The 19527-nt window shown below is 38.9% G+C and overlaps 1 protein-coding gene across 5 annotated transcripts; it reads right to left on the bottom strand.

Moving 5' to 3' along the window:
- Positions 1-343: 343 nt before the first annotated feature.
- CROT (carnitine O-octanoyltransferase) lies at positions 344-19486 on the bottom strand. 5 transcript variants are annotated; one of them, XM_041466631.1, is made up of 17 exons: positions 19389-19486; positions 18624-18828; positions 12521-12645; positions 11515-11696; positions 11207-11331; positions 10521-10629; positions 8933-9026; positions 8714-8839; positions 8190-8291; positions 7476-7559; positions 7269-7376; positions 6870-7000; positions 5457-5580; positions 3539-3617; positions 2644-2737; positions 2349-2468; positions 344-1274 (listed from the first exon to the last, which is right to left on the bottom strand). In XM_041466631.1, exons 2-17 carry the CDS (start codon positions 18736-18738, stop codon positions 1154-1156), a joined length of 1839 nt encoding a protein of 612 aa, XP_041322565.1. In that variant the 5' UTR covers positions 18739-18828; positions 19389-19486; the 3' UTR covers positions 344-1153. The 5 variants fall into 5 exon arrangements, 2 of the variants coding, with proteins under 2 accessions (XP_041322565.1, XP_041322566.1); XM_041466632.1 differs by having other exon boundaries at positions 18624-18830; positions 19324-19427; XR_005955037.1 differs by lacking the exons at positions 344-1274; positions 2349-2468; positions 5457-5580.
- Positions 19487-19527: the final 41 nt, after the last annotated feature.

Genomic DNA, 19527 nt, shown 5'->3' with positions numbered 1-19527 from the left:
TTTTGAGGCAACAAAACACAGTGTAATACACCCTGGACTGCAGAGAGGTGTCAGGCCTTGAGGGAGGAAACCAAAAGGGGAAGTGTTCTTAATACTGTGGACAAAAAATGTGCAACAGTGCTTCCAGAGGGCAAAGAGAGTGGTTCCATGTTAGCTGAAAATTGAGTTGTTTCTGCAAAATGCATAATATTATTTGATCCCCCTGAAACTTTAAAAGCTAGAGGAAAAACAATGGGAACTTTAGAATCTCTGTGTCAAATTCACCTGTCACCAAGATCATCTTCCTCTCACAATGTTGCTACACTATTTTAAACAGTCCAACCATAAATTAATTAGGACAAGGTTGATTTTTGGAAAATTTTATTTCTATAACAGTAAAATACAAAGTTGCTCAGAGAAATCAAGTATTAAAATCCTGAGAACTGTATCAAACTGTATTCAGTGCTTACTTTTATTGTGCATTAGTGTAAAGCAGCAGATATTCACAGTTCACTAGAGAACGAAAACTGAAAAATTTGAAACTTGTGCTGCTTTCTGTCTTTATTATTGAGTGATTCTTTTTCAAAATACTTCAAACTGTAGTGCTCTCATACGACAAATGTAGTGGGAACATCCCCGTTCATGGATACAACATTTATTTGGTATAATCCTGATAGCAAAAAATGAAAGGTAACTTATAAAATACCACATAACCTGATGGAGGCATTCTGTTTCATTAACCACTCTGAATAAGAAGCATAATCACATAAGAGGATAGTGTGGTTACTTTTAAGTACACAATTAAGTGCTCAACTGGGATAAACACTATCAGTAGACTACAAACTATTCTACACATGACTACTAAGGTCATAAATAGAGGTCTCCCATCAATTTTCCACTACAGCATCCCATCCCTAAGTATGTTTGCATTGTTGTGGCATATTTTAATATTGCATAGTTCTAAACAGATAAGGTACTACTGCTTGCATTGCTGTTGCAAATGGCTACATTATTCTCAAAAGGGTACTGTTCCCACAGTAAATCTCACAATAATAGATACATGTCACATAGATCATTAAATGTCTTGAATTTAACAGTACTCTTGAGTAGCATTTCGTTTTTAATACTACCTACAACTTTTGAGCTTGCAAAGCCTCTTACATCATTATCAAGCTTACAGCTGAGCTGTAAGTGTTAGCTGCAGCACATCATGGAAACACTGGAACAGAGTTCTGCACAGCACTTCTGCATCAGTCTCTGGACAGGATTTCCAAGAAGAACAGGTAGCAACGATCCTACCAATACAGAAAACAGTGAAGTCACTGTGCTTAATTGTCAAGGTCTAGGATAAAGTTGAACTGTCCTGAAATGTGGAATTATTGACATAAATTCTGAAGTAAATTATTGACATAAATTCTGATGTAAAAATTGTCACTGTCTCAACACTAAAAGATGACTCAGATCCTTAGTGCCTTCAGTAAGCAATAATGTTGACAGATCTTGAAATCAAATATTTTGATTTCAATACCTGTTACTACATACACAGTGACACAACTTTTCTGCTTATATTTGAAAATGCTGTGAATGATATTTCTTCTTTTTCTTCAATTAGTTTACAGTTTTAGGTACTTTTTTTCTATTTATCTAATAAAAGATATATCTAATAAAGGTTCTACTTATTTAAAGAGAGCCACAGATCAAAGTATTAATGACTTGTATTCTCAAACTGATTTGAATGGGCACACAACCCCTGCCTAGCTTTAGGAAGAAGTCATTTGAATTACACCTAAACCAGCAATTTATCTCTACACATTCTAACCAAAATGGTTTTAGATTTCATAAAACAGCAGTAATTTTTGTCCATAAGACCAGTTAAGCCAAAGTTCGATCTTTTAAAATCAACATTAATTTCAAATCAAAATTAATGGAGAAGTGAAGCCAGATGTTTTAGCCTCTCAAGATGTGTGTCACTGCCAAGAATGATGGGCAGTATACTCACCTGTCTCTTATCTGCTCTAGCTCAGCCAAAAAAATATCTCTACATGTTACAAAATGATCCTAAAATGACAGCCTATTTTAAAGTTAACTTATTTTAAAGCCCTTTTGTTGCTCCCTTCTTTCACCTTCCCTACTCATTATTTCTGCTTATTGTCAGTATCTTGGTACTCACCCTCCACCACTCGTTCTTCCTCCTACATGTGTTTGCCCAGAATGCCAATGCCTCTACTCTCATGTACCTCACTTCTCAATCTCTTCTCACACATTCAGCTGTATTTCTTCAGTATTTTCCTTTCCTCATTCTACCTGTTAGCTGCCTTTTCCTCTGTGACAAATGCAGAGCCATATTCAAAAGAAAATTATATCCTTACCTGTCATCTCTAATTGAATAAAAACAGCCATAGCCATGTTGTACCATAGGGACTGCAGATCCACTAAACCTAGTGTAGCCAGTCAGACTAGTTGAAAGGACAAAATTCCCACCTCCTCCACTGTGAAACAACACAAAACAAAAGCAGCACTTTTGAAAGTAATTTAAAACAAAGTGACTTTTATGAAAGAGTTATTTTGTCATAGAGATCAAGACATCAGCACACATAAGGCCAGTGTAGCAAAGGCCTTGGTATCAAGGGATACAACTTCCCATGGGACAAGAATATGAATTACCTGACTGTGAAGGCCTTATCCCCATATAGTTCTGGCACCGGCAGACCTTGCTCCTGTGCTATGAGCAGGAGACCCAGAAGATGACGATCAAAGCCTGTCAAAAAAATGCAAATACTGAATCATTAACAGCAGCATTCCCCCAGTTATTCTGCTTCTTCTGGTCTGGATAGCTAGGAGCTCAAATAGCAGCTGAAGGACAGATAAACAACAGGATCATATTGTAGCATCCAAATATATTTCCCACATATTTGATCTAAGAGGTCTTCAACAATTTCAACTTGCAGCACTGAGCTCAAAGGCAAATTACTTCAGTAACAGATGCAGCACAGTCCCTGTGGAAAACAAAACCCAAGAAAACTCCCACTTCAGTCAAGGAGGAAGAGCTCCTCACAGTGGAAGTGGCCCATGGGCAATTATGTCAACACAGCAAAAAGGCTTTCAGGGCCACGACTGCTCTGAATTGTGGTAACACACCAAGAAGGCTGGAGAGACTATGAAGTTCATCAGGTCCATTTCCCAGCTACTCTTTCTTATTCACAGAATAGTGTACAGCACTAACACAGCTGGGTTAGAATCTCACCCTAATCTCTCCTGTGTCCTAAAGACCACCCTTTTCACTTTTCAGCCAAGCACATATTTCACTGGAAAATATTCCAAAGTAATGATTAGCTGGGCAGAAAAACAGAATAAATATTCCAAGTGAACATATTTTTGGGGTACAAGGATGGGTGCAAGGAACAGGTTTTAGCTCTTCTCCCCAAAATTAAAGTATAAAATGTTAAGTGGTACTTTTTATTCAGGTTGAAAATAAGGAGACAAAGAAAATGTACTAGCACACAATGATATTCCCTTTTCACCCACATGAAAAAGACCAAAAATTTTGATCCCAGAGTACCTTTTCCATTTTCACATTCTTTCCTCATTTTATTGTGCTTTGCAAATGCCTTATGCATCAGTTGTAGCCGTTGATAATTCTGTAAAGTAGGGCAGGATTAAAAGAAAAAGAAAAAATAAAAAGAAAAATCAATCCAAATGAGTAACAAGTCAGCAATCACAGACCAGCAGGTTTTCCCTTTCATAGTTCCTAACAATTTTATATAGAAGACAATGGACGAACTTGAAAGGTACATAAGAACCTCTCTCAAACCCTTTTTCTCAAACCCAAATTCCCTTTTCAGAAAAATGTGCTTCTTTGTTTCCTGTATCTCTGTTCTCTTACTCAGATCGCTTTTGAACTGCACAATATTCTAAACCTCACGCTCTTTCCCAAATAATCTGAAACAATGGAAAGGAACCAGCGTGAACGGGAGTGATCAAACCCAAAAACCTTCTACAATACTATATTTATTCAGAAGGACACCAGCTCCTACTAGGTGCATTCCCAGATTTTCTCTTCTGATTGCCAATTCTGCCCAACATTACGGTTTTTCCAAGTTTATATTAAAACTTATATATTAAAGTCAGAGAGAATACAAATAACATGGTTTTTGTAAAGGAGATCCTGAGAAACAGTTTTAGATGCTCAAGATCTTGACTTCCAAGACCTTAGATCTTGACAGTTCTTGGACTACTTAAGAAGGACTTTTTATCCTTTTATTTATCACACGAGAGGCTGCAGCAGAGAATGTGAAACAAGGACAGAAGTCACTTGATTTGGATAAAAATCAAGGTATCAAGCTGACAAGGGGCAAAAGAAAATTTAAGACAAAAGGATTAGTTCAAAGCATCTGACTTTAAGGTATTAAAAACTACATAAACACAGACTTTTAAGCACATTAATTTCAATACTATTGAACAGGTTTTTTTAAGCTCCAGGTGTTAGTGTTTAAAAAAAAAAACAAACAAGACAACAATAGGGAGATATTTGGAGATGCTATTTAACATTACATAATAAAAAAAAAGCTACAGTTAGTGTACACAAAAAGTTACACACTAGTAGTAGTGGTAACCACAGAAGCCTGATAATTGGTTAGAAGGTAACTGAGGAGCAGGGAAATAATAGAAATCCATATTTGGAATAGGAAAGCAGACTTGGAAGATGGCCAGAAAACTGAATTTTAAAACTGCTGCACATGCCAAAAGAAGCCAGCGAAGACCAGGAAAACATGCTCTTTAAGGCCAAAATTATTAATCACACATGCTTTCTGACAGCTGTCTTCTTCTATGTTTTTTAGATGCGTTAATAACATAGAACCTTTGATTTTTCAAAAGATGTGTTTGTCTCAAAAACCTTCTCCTTGCTTAATTTCTCAGGCTCTGAGAAATGTACAGTGAGGGCAACAGAAAGAGCTTTAGTAGAGCTCTTGCTTGGCAAGCAAGGCATGACCTGCTTTGCCAGCCAAGCACCAGAGGGTAGCTGCTGGGAAAAGAAAAGGTCTGTAGCTCAGCTACTCAGAGACAAATTCTGGAATACGCCCCTGTTACTGCTAGGACACAAACATCTTTCAGTCTTCCTCTCAGATGCAACTATCAGATAAACATTTCCTGATTTCACTTGAAAATTTAAACAACAGAACAACTGCATAGCACAATACTTTGGCTCCAACCCATTAACTTTTTGTTAAATTAATCAGTGTGAACGTAATTTGAGACAGTTACATTCTTGAAACCAAAAGGTAAATAGACACAAAATCAAGCAAGCCCACACATCTCAGTCACAATGACCAGAATCAGAATTCAAGTAACCCAACATTTAAAATTTGTCTCCCTGCAAAGGCACCAATCAATGAGACAACATAAAAACAAGTTTGAAATGGTTCAGATGACAGGCCTTCTAAATAGTAATTGAATTGAAGTGGGATTTCAGTATTTACACTGTCAGAAGGATCCAGCATGGACTTGCACCATTCCACTGCTTCCACAGTACAAGGTCTTATGGTCTCTGTGCGGCCATGATAGAAACGCCTGGTCATGGCAGTTTCGTAACAGCAGCCCGGACTAAGAACAAAAATTAGGGAAGAGTGTCTCATTAACTTAAAACTATTTGCTGTCTCAAGGGCTAATAGATCTCGCACATCAAGTTCAGTTACAAGTACCAGTACCACTAATTTTCTTTAAGTTATGTTTCTGAAAAAGAGCCACAAAGCAACTCTGTGTGCTTTTATGGGACACATGACTGAAAAAAGCACCAGTACTATATTCATTCCATGAAAAGACTGCATTGCCATGGATATTTTCTGCAGACTACAGATCTACTAGCCTCTAGCAAAAACAGCTGACATTACACAAGCTTCAGTTTCACCATGTACTTCCACCTACACCATCTAAACCCTCATAAATTAAGAGACACATTTGAAATAAGCAGTGTGCTCCAAAACATTTAGAGGGAAAGGTCAAAATCTTCTCTGCTGCATACTGACATTCATCCAGCTTTTACATGGAGCAACTCCACCTCTACTACGGTCTACCACTTAATATACAACCTACATGAAATATACTTGCATGTTTACAACAGACCAAGGCTACTTTAGTCAGATAATTAATGTCCTGATGTTCAGCAAACCAAGATCTACCAGCCTTTGTTATGATGAGCTACATCTCACCAGTGACAAAACATCACACTCCTATGATGAAACCCTCCTCCTTCTGAAGCAAGCAGTACTCTGCTAGTCAGTAATGACTTACAAAAGCCATAATGAGTGCTAGTTAGCAAACAGAAATTTGGGAACACCAATAACAAGAAGAATGACACCTTTTAATCGATAATACAAAATTAAATGTCACATCCAAAAATGCAGAGGCAGGCACTTGAAGGGTCACTATCTTCAACTCTATTATTCTGCCCAAACCTTCACACCCAATATTGCTAAAGAAAGTGAGACACTGAAGTTTGTGAGGCCTTTTACAGGCTTAGAAGACTAAACATTTTACTGGTGGCTGTCACAGACAAAACTCTGTTCTACATTTGAGCAACTATTTGACATTAGAGAATCCTGACCCACTGTGCATTTCGTGTTTGCCCAAGTGTTTCCTTTGTATGGCCCAAGTTCAAGTTTTCACAGACTGTACTCTACCATCTACTCCATAATATGTATGTGTACTATCCCTATGGGCACAAGAACGCAATTCTTCTGAAGCAAGTATGGCTCTATGCAACTGTTATTGCAAAAACACCTTAGTTATTCATTCTTACATCCCCATGGCAAATTACATACTCGTGTTGCAAAGCCACTGCATACCCTTACTCAATAAACTAGTCTTTTATTCCTAAGCTGGTATTTTCTTACCGTCCATGGCATTTGTAATAAGCAAGCTGAAGGGCAAGCTGCACAAATGTATCGGGATGAAGTTTCCTCTTTCTAATCAATGCTTTGCCGAAGGATGTGAAGGCATAAGACACCAGCTGCAAGTCAGACACCTGTCATACCATAGGAGAAAAACAACAGAAGTCAAGAAATATCACAACTTCATCCACTGCAAATAAAACACACTCAACATAAATCACAATGTAATAAATTTAATCATGGTGTTAAATTAATCAATTAATCAGGAAATTATTCATTCTCCAGCATGAAAAAAGACCAACTAAAAACATGTAAATAGAATGAAAAAAAAATAGTATCATTAACAACTGAGAGAACCAGGAGTAAATTTCACCTTCTTGTAATATAATTCTTAAATTTCACCTTCTTGTAATATAATTCTTTAGTATGTCCGATTTCATTCATAATTTTTGAATCCACTGTGAATACAAGTTCCTCTGGCCATGGAATATCCCTCACATTATCTGATCCCTGGGAAGATGAAGACAGAAAGATGCAAAACCAGAAAATGTTATCCATAAGAAAAGACACGTTAACTGATAAGCTTGGAAGTTTATAAAAGATAGATACCTTCCATTTTCCCTCATTTTCAATAATCTTCTTTTCAGCATAAGATAACATGGTAATTAAAGCCATGGCATCAAAAGGAGAATGCTAGAATCAGATAAGAGAAGATATTACATTTCTTTGCATAACAGCAAGAAGATCAAACTCTTCTGCTCTTTTCCCTATCCTGCTCTTGTTCCTGCTGACTAACAGCTTTACTGCGCAGTGTTGGACTTGTTTTATAGTTCTGCAATAAATACAGAAGTATTTTAAGTCCACCCACTGTTTTAACTGCTCTGCACCTGGACAGGGAGGTACAATGTACTACTGCCATGAAAAGGCAGATTTAAGGAAAAATATAAGCCCTTCTGGCCATGCAATGAGTTTAAAATAACATAGTTTAAAAAAACACAGCTGTTCAAATGGACACATCAAACAAAGAGTTAATTTAAAGCCTTCTTGCGTATCGTATTTTTTCCTTTGGAACTGGTAATTAAAGACTTCAGAAATAATATTACAACTTCAGATCCAGTTGTTAATTCAAGTACGGTGTAATAGTAAACACCATGAGAGAGCAAAGAACATGAGAAAGCAGACTGCTTTTGGAAACTTACCAGGCTAGGTGCCACATAAACAAGGCTATACTAAAGAGTAACACATTAAGCACTTAAAATAATACTCTGAAGGGGAAAATTCAGTAAATAAATACTCAGAAGATGGAAAAAAAATTTAACTTACATCACAGAATGCACTACAGGTTCCATTGGAAAAGAATATGCTATTGTAGGATTTATCTCCCCAGCGCACAGTCGGATCACCTGCTAGCCCCAGCCTTGTAAGCTAAAGCAGAAGAAACATACTGTGAAGTCTAAAAAACACCAAGAACACTGCCAGTCTTTGTAAGCTAAACCTAGTCTACATTAAGATGGCAAGACCTCCCTGACAGATGACATCTTCACCCAGTTCAAGATGAAACATGATTATAGGGCCAACTTATTAATTAGAAGTGTGATAAAAAGTTAATGACCCTGAAGGATAGAGGGCTAAAATGTTATGACAGTAGATTTCACCCATTTCCACTTCCAATGGCCTAACAATTAAAACTATTTAAGTTTTCCTATCGATCAAAAAAGCACATTTTTTTCATATTTATCTGCTTCATCTTTACTGTTCTGAAAGACCAAGAAGAGCTACTTCTGTATATATGCAGGAGAAATTTTTACGTAACTATTATCAGATATGAATCAAAAATTCTTAGCTACCTCGGTATAGTCCTCAGGAGTTGCATGAGGACTACAATCATCAAGGCCAACCACAAACAAACTTCTCTGAATTTTTTCCAGAAGATTTAAGTTCTTTGGATCAAGATGAATCAAATATTCCCGTAACTAGAAGGCATAAAAAGACAAAGCTAAGTGAAATACTGTTTTTCCAGTGATCACAATGCTTTTCCCAGGAACAAGCTGCTGAAGTATTCCTACCTCTGCCCATTTGGTCCTTTCGTTGCTTGTTAGGGCTGCCAGTCCTGGTCCATCTGGTTCACTGCAACATTTCTTCTGTATATACTTAAGTTGCCTTTAAGAAGATTTCAAAAACTGAAGTTAACAACAGATGGAGAGAAGGCAAAAGTCACCTTGCCTCTCTCTCTCTCTTTTTTCAAAGCTGGAATTTTGGCTCAACATTCACAAGCCAGTGTGAATTTTCAGGAAGCATGAATCAGCTCCCCCAGATTCTAAGGATAATTGAAGATCTGCTCAGGTTTCAGTCACTCAGCATCTACGAGCCCAGTACAAACACTCATAAACAATTATAGTGCTAAAACACTACTACATGCTTAATTTAAAACTAGATTTAAGACTTCAACAGTGCAGGCTGAGACTTTTCAGAGCTGCAGACATCTGCCATACTGCAGCTTTACAGATTCCACAGAAGGTCATCACATACAGGGAAACCTTCCCCTCAAGATAAACCTTAAAGCAGAACACTTGCTACAGTACATCCTGAATGTAGATTCTGAACTATACAAGAGCAATTCTCTTCCTACCTCTTCCTTTAGAAGAACAGTTAACAGAGGGGTAAGTTTTAGTTCTCAAATTCAGTTTTCCATGCTGTTCTCCATGTTAAAGAAACTCCACAAATTACAGGCACTTAATCTGGCTTGTTCTTTGTTCTAGCACACTTGCCTATTAAATATCACTACTGATCACTAGTTACATAGTATCAAAAATATAAGACACCCATGATGACCTTACAAAAATAAAGCCAAACAAAAAAAGCTCCCCCCAACCAAACCCAACCTTCCCTTCCTATAGACAATAGATTCAGGGGATTTTGTCTGTATTCCAAGCATTTGGAAATGAACAAGAAAGTTCATTTCTTTGTTACTGGCTTGACTTAACAGGTACAACTACAAAAATTAGAAATGCATATGTTAAAATATTAGGTATTAATCTACCAGGCTATTTTTAAAAAGTGATTTTTAGCTTCTCTTATTAGGTTTGTCTTGCCTGAGGAATTTGGCCATACACTTTTTGCCAGTTTTAATTACAAGCCTTCTGCTGTGCACTATAAGAGCACTTTGACAATTGCATTAAGTTATTCCCAGGCAAAATTAACAACCCTTTTTTAGTAAGAAGATGCATATAGATACCAAATAAGTCACAAGAGACTTATTCTGAAACTACATCTGTATGTAACAGGAGAGTTCAACATATCAGAGTGCTTCAACTTTGATAATGATTAAGTAGCAACACAGATTGTACCTGGAAAGAATGATGATAGCTGTAATCCTACTATTTCCATGTAAAGAAACCATAAAAAATGGTATTTCCTACTGAAGTCTCTTCTTTCAGCCCTTTTGAATGATGCTCTACAGATGTATCACAATAGTACAAGGAAAGAAAATGCCATCCACTGAACAAGGATTTACTTAAATCTGAAATTTTCAGCTAAAGGAGAAGCTGTAGTCTCCTTCACACCTAACTCTTTGAGGTCAAGGGAATGGGAAAAAATTCTCTTTTGTATGTAGTTTAAATAAGACAGCTCATTTAAAATAAGCATTTTGAAAACCTGGAAATCTCTGGAGGAGTCAGCATGCTGCCTTCATGCATAGCATCAAATGCAAATACTCGACCTCGACACAGGACTATCAAGTGAGATGGACATTCACCTTCAGCCTCTATAATGAAAAACAGGAATAAATGAAAATCCAACCTTGAGAATAAAGTGACAAATACAGAAAAAACTCATCAAGTTCTACAGACTGCTTTTTGTTCAATTCTGCAAACTGGAAGACATTTTAAAAGCCAACAGAAATCACACGTAACTTTCACTGTTATAAACTATTTCAAGTCATTGTCATTATCTAGCAGCAAATTTCATTTATTTGTGTCTCTTGCAGGCAGGAACCTCCTCTGCTGAAATGAGTGTTCCTTGCTGAATCCACACATACTTAACACACAGAGTTTGTCTTTCATCAATTCTTAATGCTGGCATGTTTATTATAGGCATCAAGTTGGTTATACACAATTTGAAGAAGAGCTTTCTTTTACTCTAATTTGGTAAGGAGTAAATATTGGATCAAAAAGAGCATTCGTAGACGAGACACCTTCTTTGCTTCATTATATGAACACTCTACAACCAGTAGCTGATTTAGCACTCAAGAAAGAAAGAATTTTATGGTTAAACTGACCACTCCTTTAGCATATTAATAAACATCATTTGCTTACATTAATCCCCAATTTTTATTTGTTTACCAGTTTTAAAATAACTGCCAAGAGAGTCTCTGGTAAGTCCAGGAATTTTGCAAGTGCAGAAGAGCATTCGAAATTGGTTCATGTCCAGAACAGCATTCCCAGATCTCTCTATGGCAACCTTCTCTCTGTAGTAAAAAACACAGCACCATTAAGCAAGAGAAATTAAAATGATGGAATTAAATCAAGGTAAGACAAACCTGGCTATTATAGCAAAGAATGCATGCCAATGGACATGAACACACATATGCAATTAAAGGATACAGAGACCATCAATATTTAGGATCAGTAATTTTTTTTTAAAGTCTTACGCTCGTAGTAGATCCCAGTATTTCAGGGTGTGCCATATATTTATACATGCTCTGTCTATCTGAGTGCCCTCTTTTGGTGGCCAGCAGTGTTCAATATAGGGACCAGGGCCTCCCATATTACAGTGTATTTGTGTTGAGATGCGAAGATCAAGATAAGCCACATTGAGCCACCAGTCCTCCAGCTGAAAAGAAAAATGTTTAATATCAGAACTTATTGTTATTCATTAATTCTTTAATAATCATGTGACTGTTCAACTGCCTGCTTTTTACTGTTTTATTTTAATACTCTGAATAGTAGGTCCTATATAACACAAGGCAGGACAGTGGTTCAAAACTAACTGATGAAGATAATGATACATTTAGCTCTTCTGCTTTCAAGCTTGAAATATCAGACTACTCCATGAAGAATAGAAGGAAAACAAACTTGTGTTGAGAAGGGATCTGAGAGAGACAGTTCATAATGCACATTTTCTGCCACCATCAGAAAATCCTCACTCTGGAGTGTGTCTTTTTAGGATTTAAGAAGCCCTCATGAATTCCACTTGGTAATGACCTTCCTTGTATCTCTTTCTCTGTTGAAAGACAACTGTAAAATGCTACCACATAGTTTCCTTCTGGGAAGACAGAAACCAAAATCTAAATTCCAAGGTTGGTTTTTCTGTGGTTTTGTTTTTGTTGTTGTTGTTTTTGTTTTTTCCCCAGGGTTGAGTGAGAAGGGACAGATATCACAGAAAGAAAGACGGACAGATACAGCACCCAGAAGCTGGTAAATAACTTTAAATTTCAGTTAGTGAGCTCTCTTAGCCACTCAGCTTTGAAAAAAACAAATGACACATATATAAGTGAATGAGTTCATATCCACAGGTCAAGTGGCCGATGTAAGGAAGATGAAGATTTAAAAAAGTGAAATCATTCTTTAAGTTACATCCTGAATAACCAACTTCCCAAAAATTGAATTAAGATTTCTTACACGGAATTATGATTTCTCACATATCTAAATACGCACCCAATTCCTTCTCATTTTAGCTCTTTCCAGTAATTTCTGATGCAACTCTTTTCCAATGCCATTTTCAAATTTTTTAACTATATCCTCGGTTCTTTGATATTCTTCTTGATTAAGAAATGGCTTCACTGTAAAAAGAACATGTTTTTATTTTAAAGACAACTGAATACTAAGATTTATTCCAAGATTCAGATATTCACAGGCAAGGGAGTGAATGAGAAATAATTTTTCTAAAACAAGTATTTGAAGGGAAAACACCTTTTAAACACCTCTCAAAAGTCTGTAAATAAACCAGTATGTTCTAATAAAACATAAATACATACTTTTAAATAAATACAGATGATAGCAGACTAAAGTAATTGCTGAAAACCTGAAATACCTAACAGATAACTAAATCAAATATATTTACATCTGCAAATACTATGGAGTTCTTCCAAGTAATTAAATTTACAGGAACTTTGTTTGCAAATTAACACATTGAGCACACATGTTTGCCACCCTGCTGCACCAACTACAAGCTACTTGTATTTTCAAGTCTATTCATGGTCTGCAAGCCACTTGTGCATCAATTCTCATTCACTGTCCCTGTGTTATACCCACCTTTGATTGATAGCAAATGCAGTTACTGGTAGACAGTTTTTCTGTTTTTAAAACCCAAAAGGATTTAAATGAATCCTTTTGAATGTGCATTACAGGCTGAAGTCCTCCAAAAACATCTGCAAAACTAGCCATTATTTTAATCTAAACACCCCTTAAAGACTTTTTACCATGAAATCTCTGGTCAGTAATGGGCACTGCTGATGTCATTTTCCATACAGGCACACCTCATTTTTTTTCTATACTTACCTCGTGTAGTATGTATTTTCTGTTTTATTTATACTTAGATTGTGAAGTCAGTGGGAAACATAATGGAGGGTTGTGTGTGAGGTGTGTTTCTGGTCATTCAACGCCTACACAATGAGGCCCAAGTAATTTTTGAGGCCACTGGACACCATCATTAGTTAATTTCTTGTTTGCCTTGCTACTCGCAAGTAGCAAGTAACCCTGTAATTGACTTATAGCTGCTAAGAAACAAAGAAAGATACACAATTACAAAAATTTAAATAAGTATCTGCATCATCTTTCATCTATCTTTTGCTTTTGCAAGCAACCCGTGATTTTCAGCAGGGCAAGGTCTCAAATACTTAGTTAACCTAAATATTAAATCTTAACTCCATCTTGCTGCAATCACACCTGCTTGCCTGCAACCACTATTTGTCTCTTCTTCACAAATCTAGAGATCATCGTGTTCAACACTTCATCTCTGTAGGGTCAGTTGCAGCAAGTTGCTTAGGACTGTGTTGGGTTTTAAGTATCTCCAAGGACAAAGACTCTACAATCACCTGTTCACTGCTTGACCACTGCTGCAAGAAGAGTTTTCTTATGTTTAAAAGGAATTTCTTGTATTTCAGTTTGTGCCCATCACCTCTTATTCTGTCACTAGATACTACTATGATGTCTGGCTCCATCTTATTTACTCCTCCACAACAAGTATTCACACATATTGCAAAGATCTGAACAATCCTAGCTTTCTCTGTCTCTTCCCCTATGTCAGATAATCCAAGACCTGAATCACTGTCACAGCCCCTCTCTGGGCTCACTTCACTATGTCCCTATCTTGGCTTGTACAGGGAGCCCAGAAACAGACACAGAACTGCAGATGTGTCCTCCCCAGCACTGAACCAAGGGCAAGGATCATTTTCTGTACCTGCTGGCAATGTTCCTTCTCTATAGGGAGCCCTGGAGACTACTGACATGCCTTGCTGCAAAGCCACAGGCTGGTTCATGATCAACTTCATGTCTACCAGACCCCGGGGCTCTTCTGCATCCAGGCACTAGGCCCCAGCTTGTTCTGCTGTGGCAAGTTATTCTCTCCAGGGTGAATGACTTGGCATTTCCTTGTGTTTGTTGAGCTTGATGAGGCTCCTGTTAGCCTGCCCCTCCAGCCTATCAAGCTCCCTCTGATGGCATAATAACCATCTGGTGTATTAGCTATTCCTTCCAGCTTTGGAAGCTCCCAAACTCAGAGTACAGTCTGTCCCATCATGCATGTCCCATCACCACCAATGACCATATTAAAAATTACTGGACCCCTGGTGCATACCATCAGACACTGGCCTACAGCTATGTTGCTGATCACAGACCTTTGAGCCCAGCAGATGATACAGTTTCCAGCCCATCTGGTTGTCCTCTACCTAGTCCATACTTTATTAGTTTCTCTATGAAGATTTTTTTAAAAGCTATTGATATGCCAGAAGCCTTACTAAAGTCAATATATACAATATCCACTCTTCTTCCTTCATCCATTGAGACAGTCACCTAATCACAAAAGGCGACCATGTTGGTCAAGCAAAATTTGCTCTTCAGAAACCATGCTGCCCATTCCAAATCATCGTCTTGTCCTTCATATGCTCAGAAATGGTTTCCAGGATTATTTGCCAGGGATTCCCAGGAACTAAAGCAAGATTGATCAGCCTTATCCTTCCTGAAGACAACAGTAAAATCTGTTTTCTTCCCTTCCTCAGGAACCTTCACCAGCAATCATGATCTTTCAAAGATTATCAGAAGTGGCCTTTCCAAGACAAAGACCAGCTCCCTTGGCACCCATGGCACATCTCAACAGGACCCACAGTTTTTCATGTCCAATCTGTTCAGTGCTGATCCTCTTCTATCAAGTCATCCTCACTCCTCTTCAACATAATTCCATTTTAATCCTAATTATATAAGGCATTTCAGTATTTTGCACTACCTGTCCTAAAGTGAAAGATAAGGATCCATTTTCAGATAAATCCTGGTCTCCTTATGGCATTCCACAACAATAATGCAAGTCCTAGTGATATTTTTTTTCTATTCCACAGGACAAACATGGAGAGTGAGGGCCAAATATTACCTAAAAATGCGGTTTTAAGCACATTCTGACAACCTTAGGCAGCAGGACAGAACATCTACTTTCAAGTATTACCGTGCAATGCTTGTGTTTAAATCGCATTGGACCTCCAAAAATTCCACTACAACACCATTGCAACTGGAAAGGTACCAGCATTCCCCTTACACCTCCACCACAGATGATCAGCTGTGGACATTCAAATAAGGCCTACACATCTAGAACTCATTTTGATGCAGCTTGAATTGCACACCATCAATTGTGAACACAAATGAAAAAAGAAGTAACAGCAACAGAGCCATTCACCTTTACCCTTTTGCAGATTACGGTTTTCATCCTGAAGTTGAAAGCCTTCCCTGACTGAGGGTAGTCCAACACTCAGGTTTCCCAGAAAATGACCTTATTATCACACACTATTGAAAGGGAGGATGATAACCCTCTGTTACTCAGATTACAAAGTCATTACAGAGTAATATTCAAATAGAAAATGAAAACTAAGCAAAATTATTTGGTTCTGGTCTCAATTCATGGAATCATTTAGGCTGGAAAAGATCTGCCATTAACTTAGTTGAACCATAAGGGGTGACTAAGATTGTGAGGGGACTGGAATGCACAGTGAGATGAGGCTGAGAACTGTGTTTGTTGAGCTTATGAAGACAATGCAAAGGGAAGACCTGGCTGCCCTCTTCAACTGAATGGAAAGTCCTGGTGAACATCAAGCACAGTTCCTCTCAGAGATGGAAAGAATTAGGACAAGAGAAAATGGAATAAAGATGAAATACAGAAAATTTTTCACATGGAAAATGTGAAGTTTTTCGGGGTTTTTTGGTCATTGCTGGTTTTTTTGGTTTGTTTTTCTTCCCCCTCCCACAATCATGAGGGTGACAAACACCAGAACAGGTTACAAGGAAACAGTCTCCACCCTTGTAAGTAAGCAAAACCTGGCTAAGCAGGGCCTGAGCACCATGCTGTAGTTGGACCAGCTTTGAGCAGAAATTTGGACCAGATGAACTCTTCCCAATCTACATGATTCTATGACCACAGGATCTCTTTCCACTTAAAAAATATCATTGTAGAAGCAGCACTGTTAAGCAGCAGAACTTGGCCTCTTTCTCACCAGAGTTCGGTGAAACTTGCATTTCTTCAGCCCACAGATCTTGTCCTTCTTTCTGATTAGGGGATTGGCAGTAGGGACACGGTGACAATGGGGACACAATGGCAATGGGGACACAGTGACAACACTGTGTCCCTCCCAGCCCAGCGCCACCCACCGGAGACAGGGGGCAGGGGGACAGATCTGGGGGCCATGGGGACAGCTCTGCCCATGAACAAGAAGTATCCCATGAAAGACACCTTCAGTTGCATAGTTAAGGAATCCTCTGGGAAGCTGGAAGTTTGAGTTTTCATACTTTCATGTTGAGTCTGTGCTTCTGAATCCCAACCTCTGGGCTGGAAAGCTAAATAACATGGCTAGGGCCACCTTCTCTGCTCAAGGCTTACTTTCAAAACAGGGTTACTCCTTAAAAGGCAGCAACTGTAAAGCCTTAAATAAGGCATATTCTGACACATACTTTGTCCAGCTTTTCTAGTTAGCTGGCTCTAAACAGGTAAGTGCTTTACCAGCAGGCACTCTAATTAATGTCAAGTGCTTGGAGTCCTCCTCCAACCAATGGAAGAAGGTTTCCCAGGACTAATTTATAGCCTCTATGAAGAATCATTTGGAGGTTCTGAATTGTTCTTCTGAAGCATCTCCTTTCCTTCACTCACATTTACAGACTAAAATGACAAGCTTAAGCAATGAAGTTCACAGAGCTATGTCTAGAACTGTGCCCTGCACCCTTTGACTTTAATATATTTGTACAGGGGAAGACTGGCAAATGCTGGGCTAACTTTGCCACCAGTGAGACTAAAGAAGAGCAACAGTGACCAAAATTATAGAATGATTTTGTACATGGGACAGTAAGCAGCAACTAACTTCAGCATGAAAAAGAAAGGGACATGATAAGGTTATTTATGAAAACAGATCAGAATCAGTAAACAAGAGCAAACAAATTCACTGTCAGATTTTCTCACTCCATGAGAGAGTTATTTATTAACCTGGAGAGACAGATGGGTTTAAAAAACTAAACAGCAATTTTGTTATTGCAGGTTCTACTCTTGCAGCACAACCTTAGTTAATCTGCATTACAGCAAAAAGACAGTGCATTATTTTAGACATACATACACACACAACCCACCACTTCAACATTCTGCATCAAAAGACAATTATGTAAAGAATACCAATGCAGGCCATTTCCAGTACTCAGAATAAATAGGAACTCAAGAGTAAACTTCAGGAATTCTATTTTGGGAAAGGAAAAAATTGGTGTAGTATGCTTCTGTTAAGAAGAGAACTCCAAGTCTTACTTTGTTAGCGTTAGTGTAATTCCTGCAAGATAGTAAGATACAAAGTAGATGTTCCAGAAAAAACTCCATGTCTCAGAGTTCTGAAAATTATCGAAGAAATAGAAAAAAGTAATCTCAAGATACTTCATAATGCATTTTTGCCATTCCCAATACATAATAAAGAATTAAGCAGCCATTTCTTCTTTATAAACAAAACTAGATATATGTACATGGATGTTGTTTTCAAAACTTTTCTGTGATGTTCTTTAGATTAGTCAACATGTCAAGGCAGGAAGTACCAAGCTAAATTATGTGAAAACGCTCACCACTGCTTTTGCCTACTACTGTATAGTTAATAAGTGCTCTTTCTCACCAATATTAAGTTCTTTTAAAAAGATCCTCGGCAAACACAGTTATAAACAAGCAGTTATGCAAACCAAACTTTTTAAGTGAAGTATCTTTCACCAGACAAGCTTTACTTTTTTTTTTGAGAAGTAAAAAAAAAAAAAAAAAAAAAAGTGAAAAAAAAAATCCACTCTCAAACCAAAAAGTTAACCAAATGCCAAATTCCCTTGAAGAAAGGTAATTAGGGATAAAAAAAACCTTTTACTCAAGTTTCTCTGGGCACTTAATTTCCAGTTTCGAACCTGAAAGAGATCCTTTGGCACACTAAGCTTGTCTGTATTCCACGCCCCAATTACAGTACAAGCTGTGTCTACAATCACTTAGGAAATATCTTCAGATTAGCCTGGTTACAACAGCACATGACATGCTACCATTACAACATTAAGTCATTACCTGCATCAAGATATTTACTCAAAGATTCATCAAGAGGAGGTACTGGCAGGGAAGGCAGAGAATCTTGGTACTGAAACGTTCGCTCCTCTGAGGATTCAAGCAGTTGCTTTTCCATGTTGCAGATCTGCAGCACAACCAGACTATTCACGAAGCCCACGTTCAATGACGAATCTCCCCACACTGTTCTCTCCCTCGCTCCGGCCTCCTGCCATTTACACGGAAAAAGACAGATATCAGGAAACGTTCCCCGACAAAGCACGGACCGAGGGTTTCTTGCTGGCTTGCAGCCACGAGAGGCACACACACAGCAGGGGGAAACGAAGACCAGGCTGCTATTGATGCTTTTCCCCAGCACGTCGCGATTAACCAGCTCGAAGACTGTCGCTTTCTCTCCCAAGCAGCAGCCGGTCAGCCCTGGGACACCCGCCCCAGACCAGAGGATATCCGGGGAAGGGGGAATCACCCCACAGCCCGGCTGGCGACCCCTCCGAGGCCCCCGCAGACCCTCCCAAGGTCCCCGCCCGAGCCCCGACGCCAGCGCTCCCCGAGCCGAGCCGGGCCGGGCGCAAGGCCCGCGACACAACAGCAGAGTTTATAGCGGCTGAGGGCCCACATCGAGGAAAGCCCGGGAGAGCCAAGGCGGATGGGGCCTGGGTGTAAGGAGACAGCCCAGCCGAGCCGAGCCGAGCCGAGCGCTCTGCTCTGCCCAGCGCAACCCCGAGGAACGAAGCCGGCAAGGACCACAGGTCCCAAAGCCCTGCCCACCTCCCCGGCCGCCGCCTTTGCTTCTGTCCCACTTCCCAGCGGCTCCGGAAGCGGCGCGGGGCGGGGCGGCCGCGGAGGCGGGAGGGGAGCGGCCTCGCCGTCCCCTGCGCTCCGGAGGCGGCGGTGGAGTTAAAAGAGC

Source organism: Pyrgilauda ruficollis, unplaced genomic scaffold (assembly GCF_017590135.1).
Source record: "Pyrgilauda ruficollis isolate IOZ18807 unplaced genomic scaffold, ASM1759013v1 scaffold2, whole genome shotgun sequence".
In the NCBI taxonomy this organism is placed as follows: domain Eukaryota; kingdom Metazoa; phylum Chordata; class Aves; order Passeriformes; family Passeridae; genus Pyrgilauda; species Pyrgilauda ruficollis.
The sequence above is the reverse complement of the archived record's forward strand: the minus strand, read 5'-3'. Positions and strand labels throughout refer to the sequence as shown.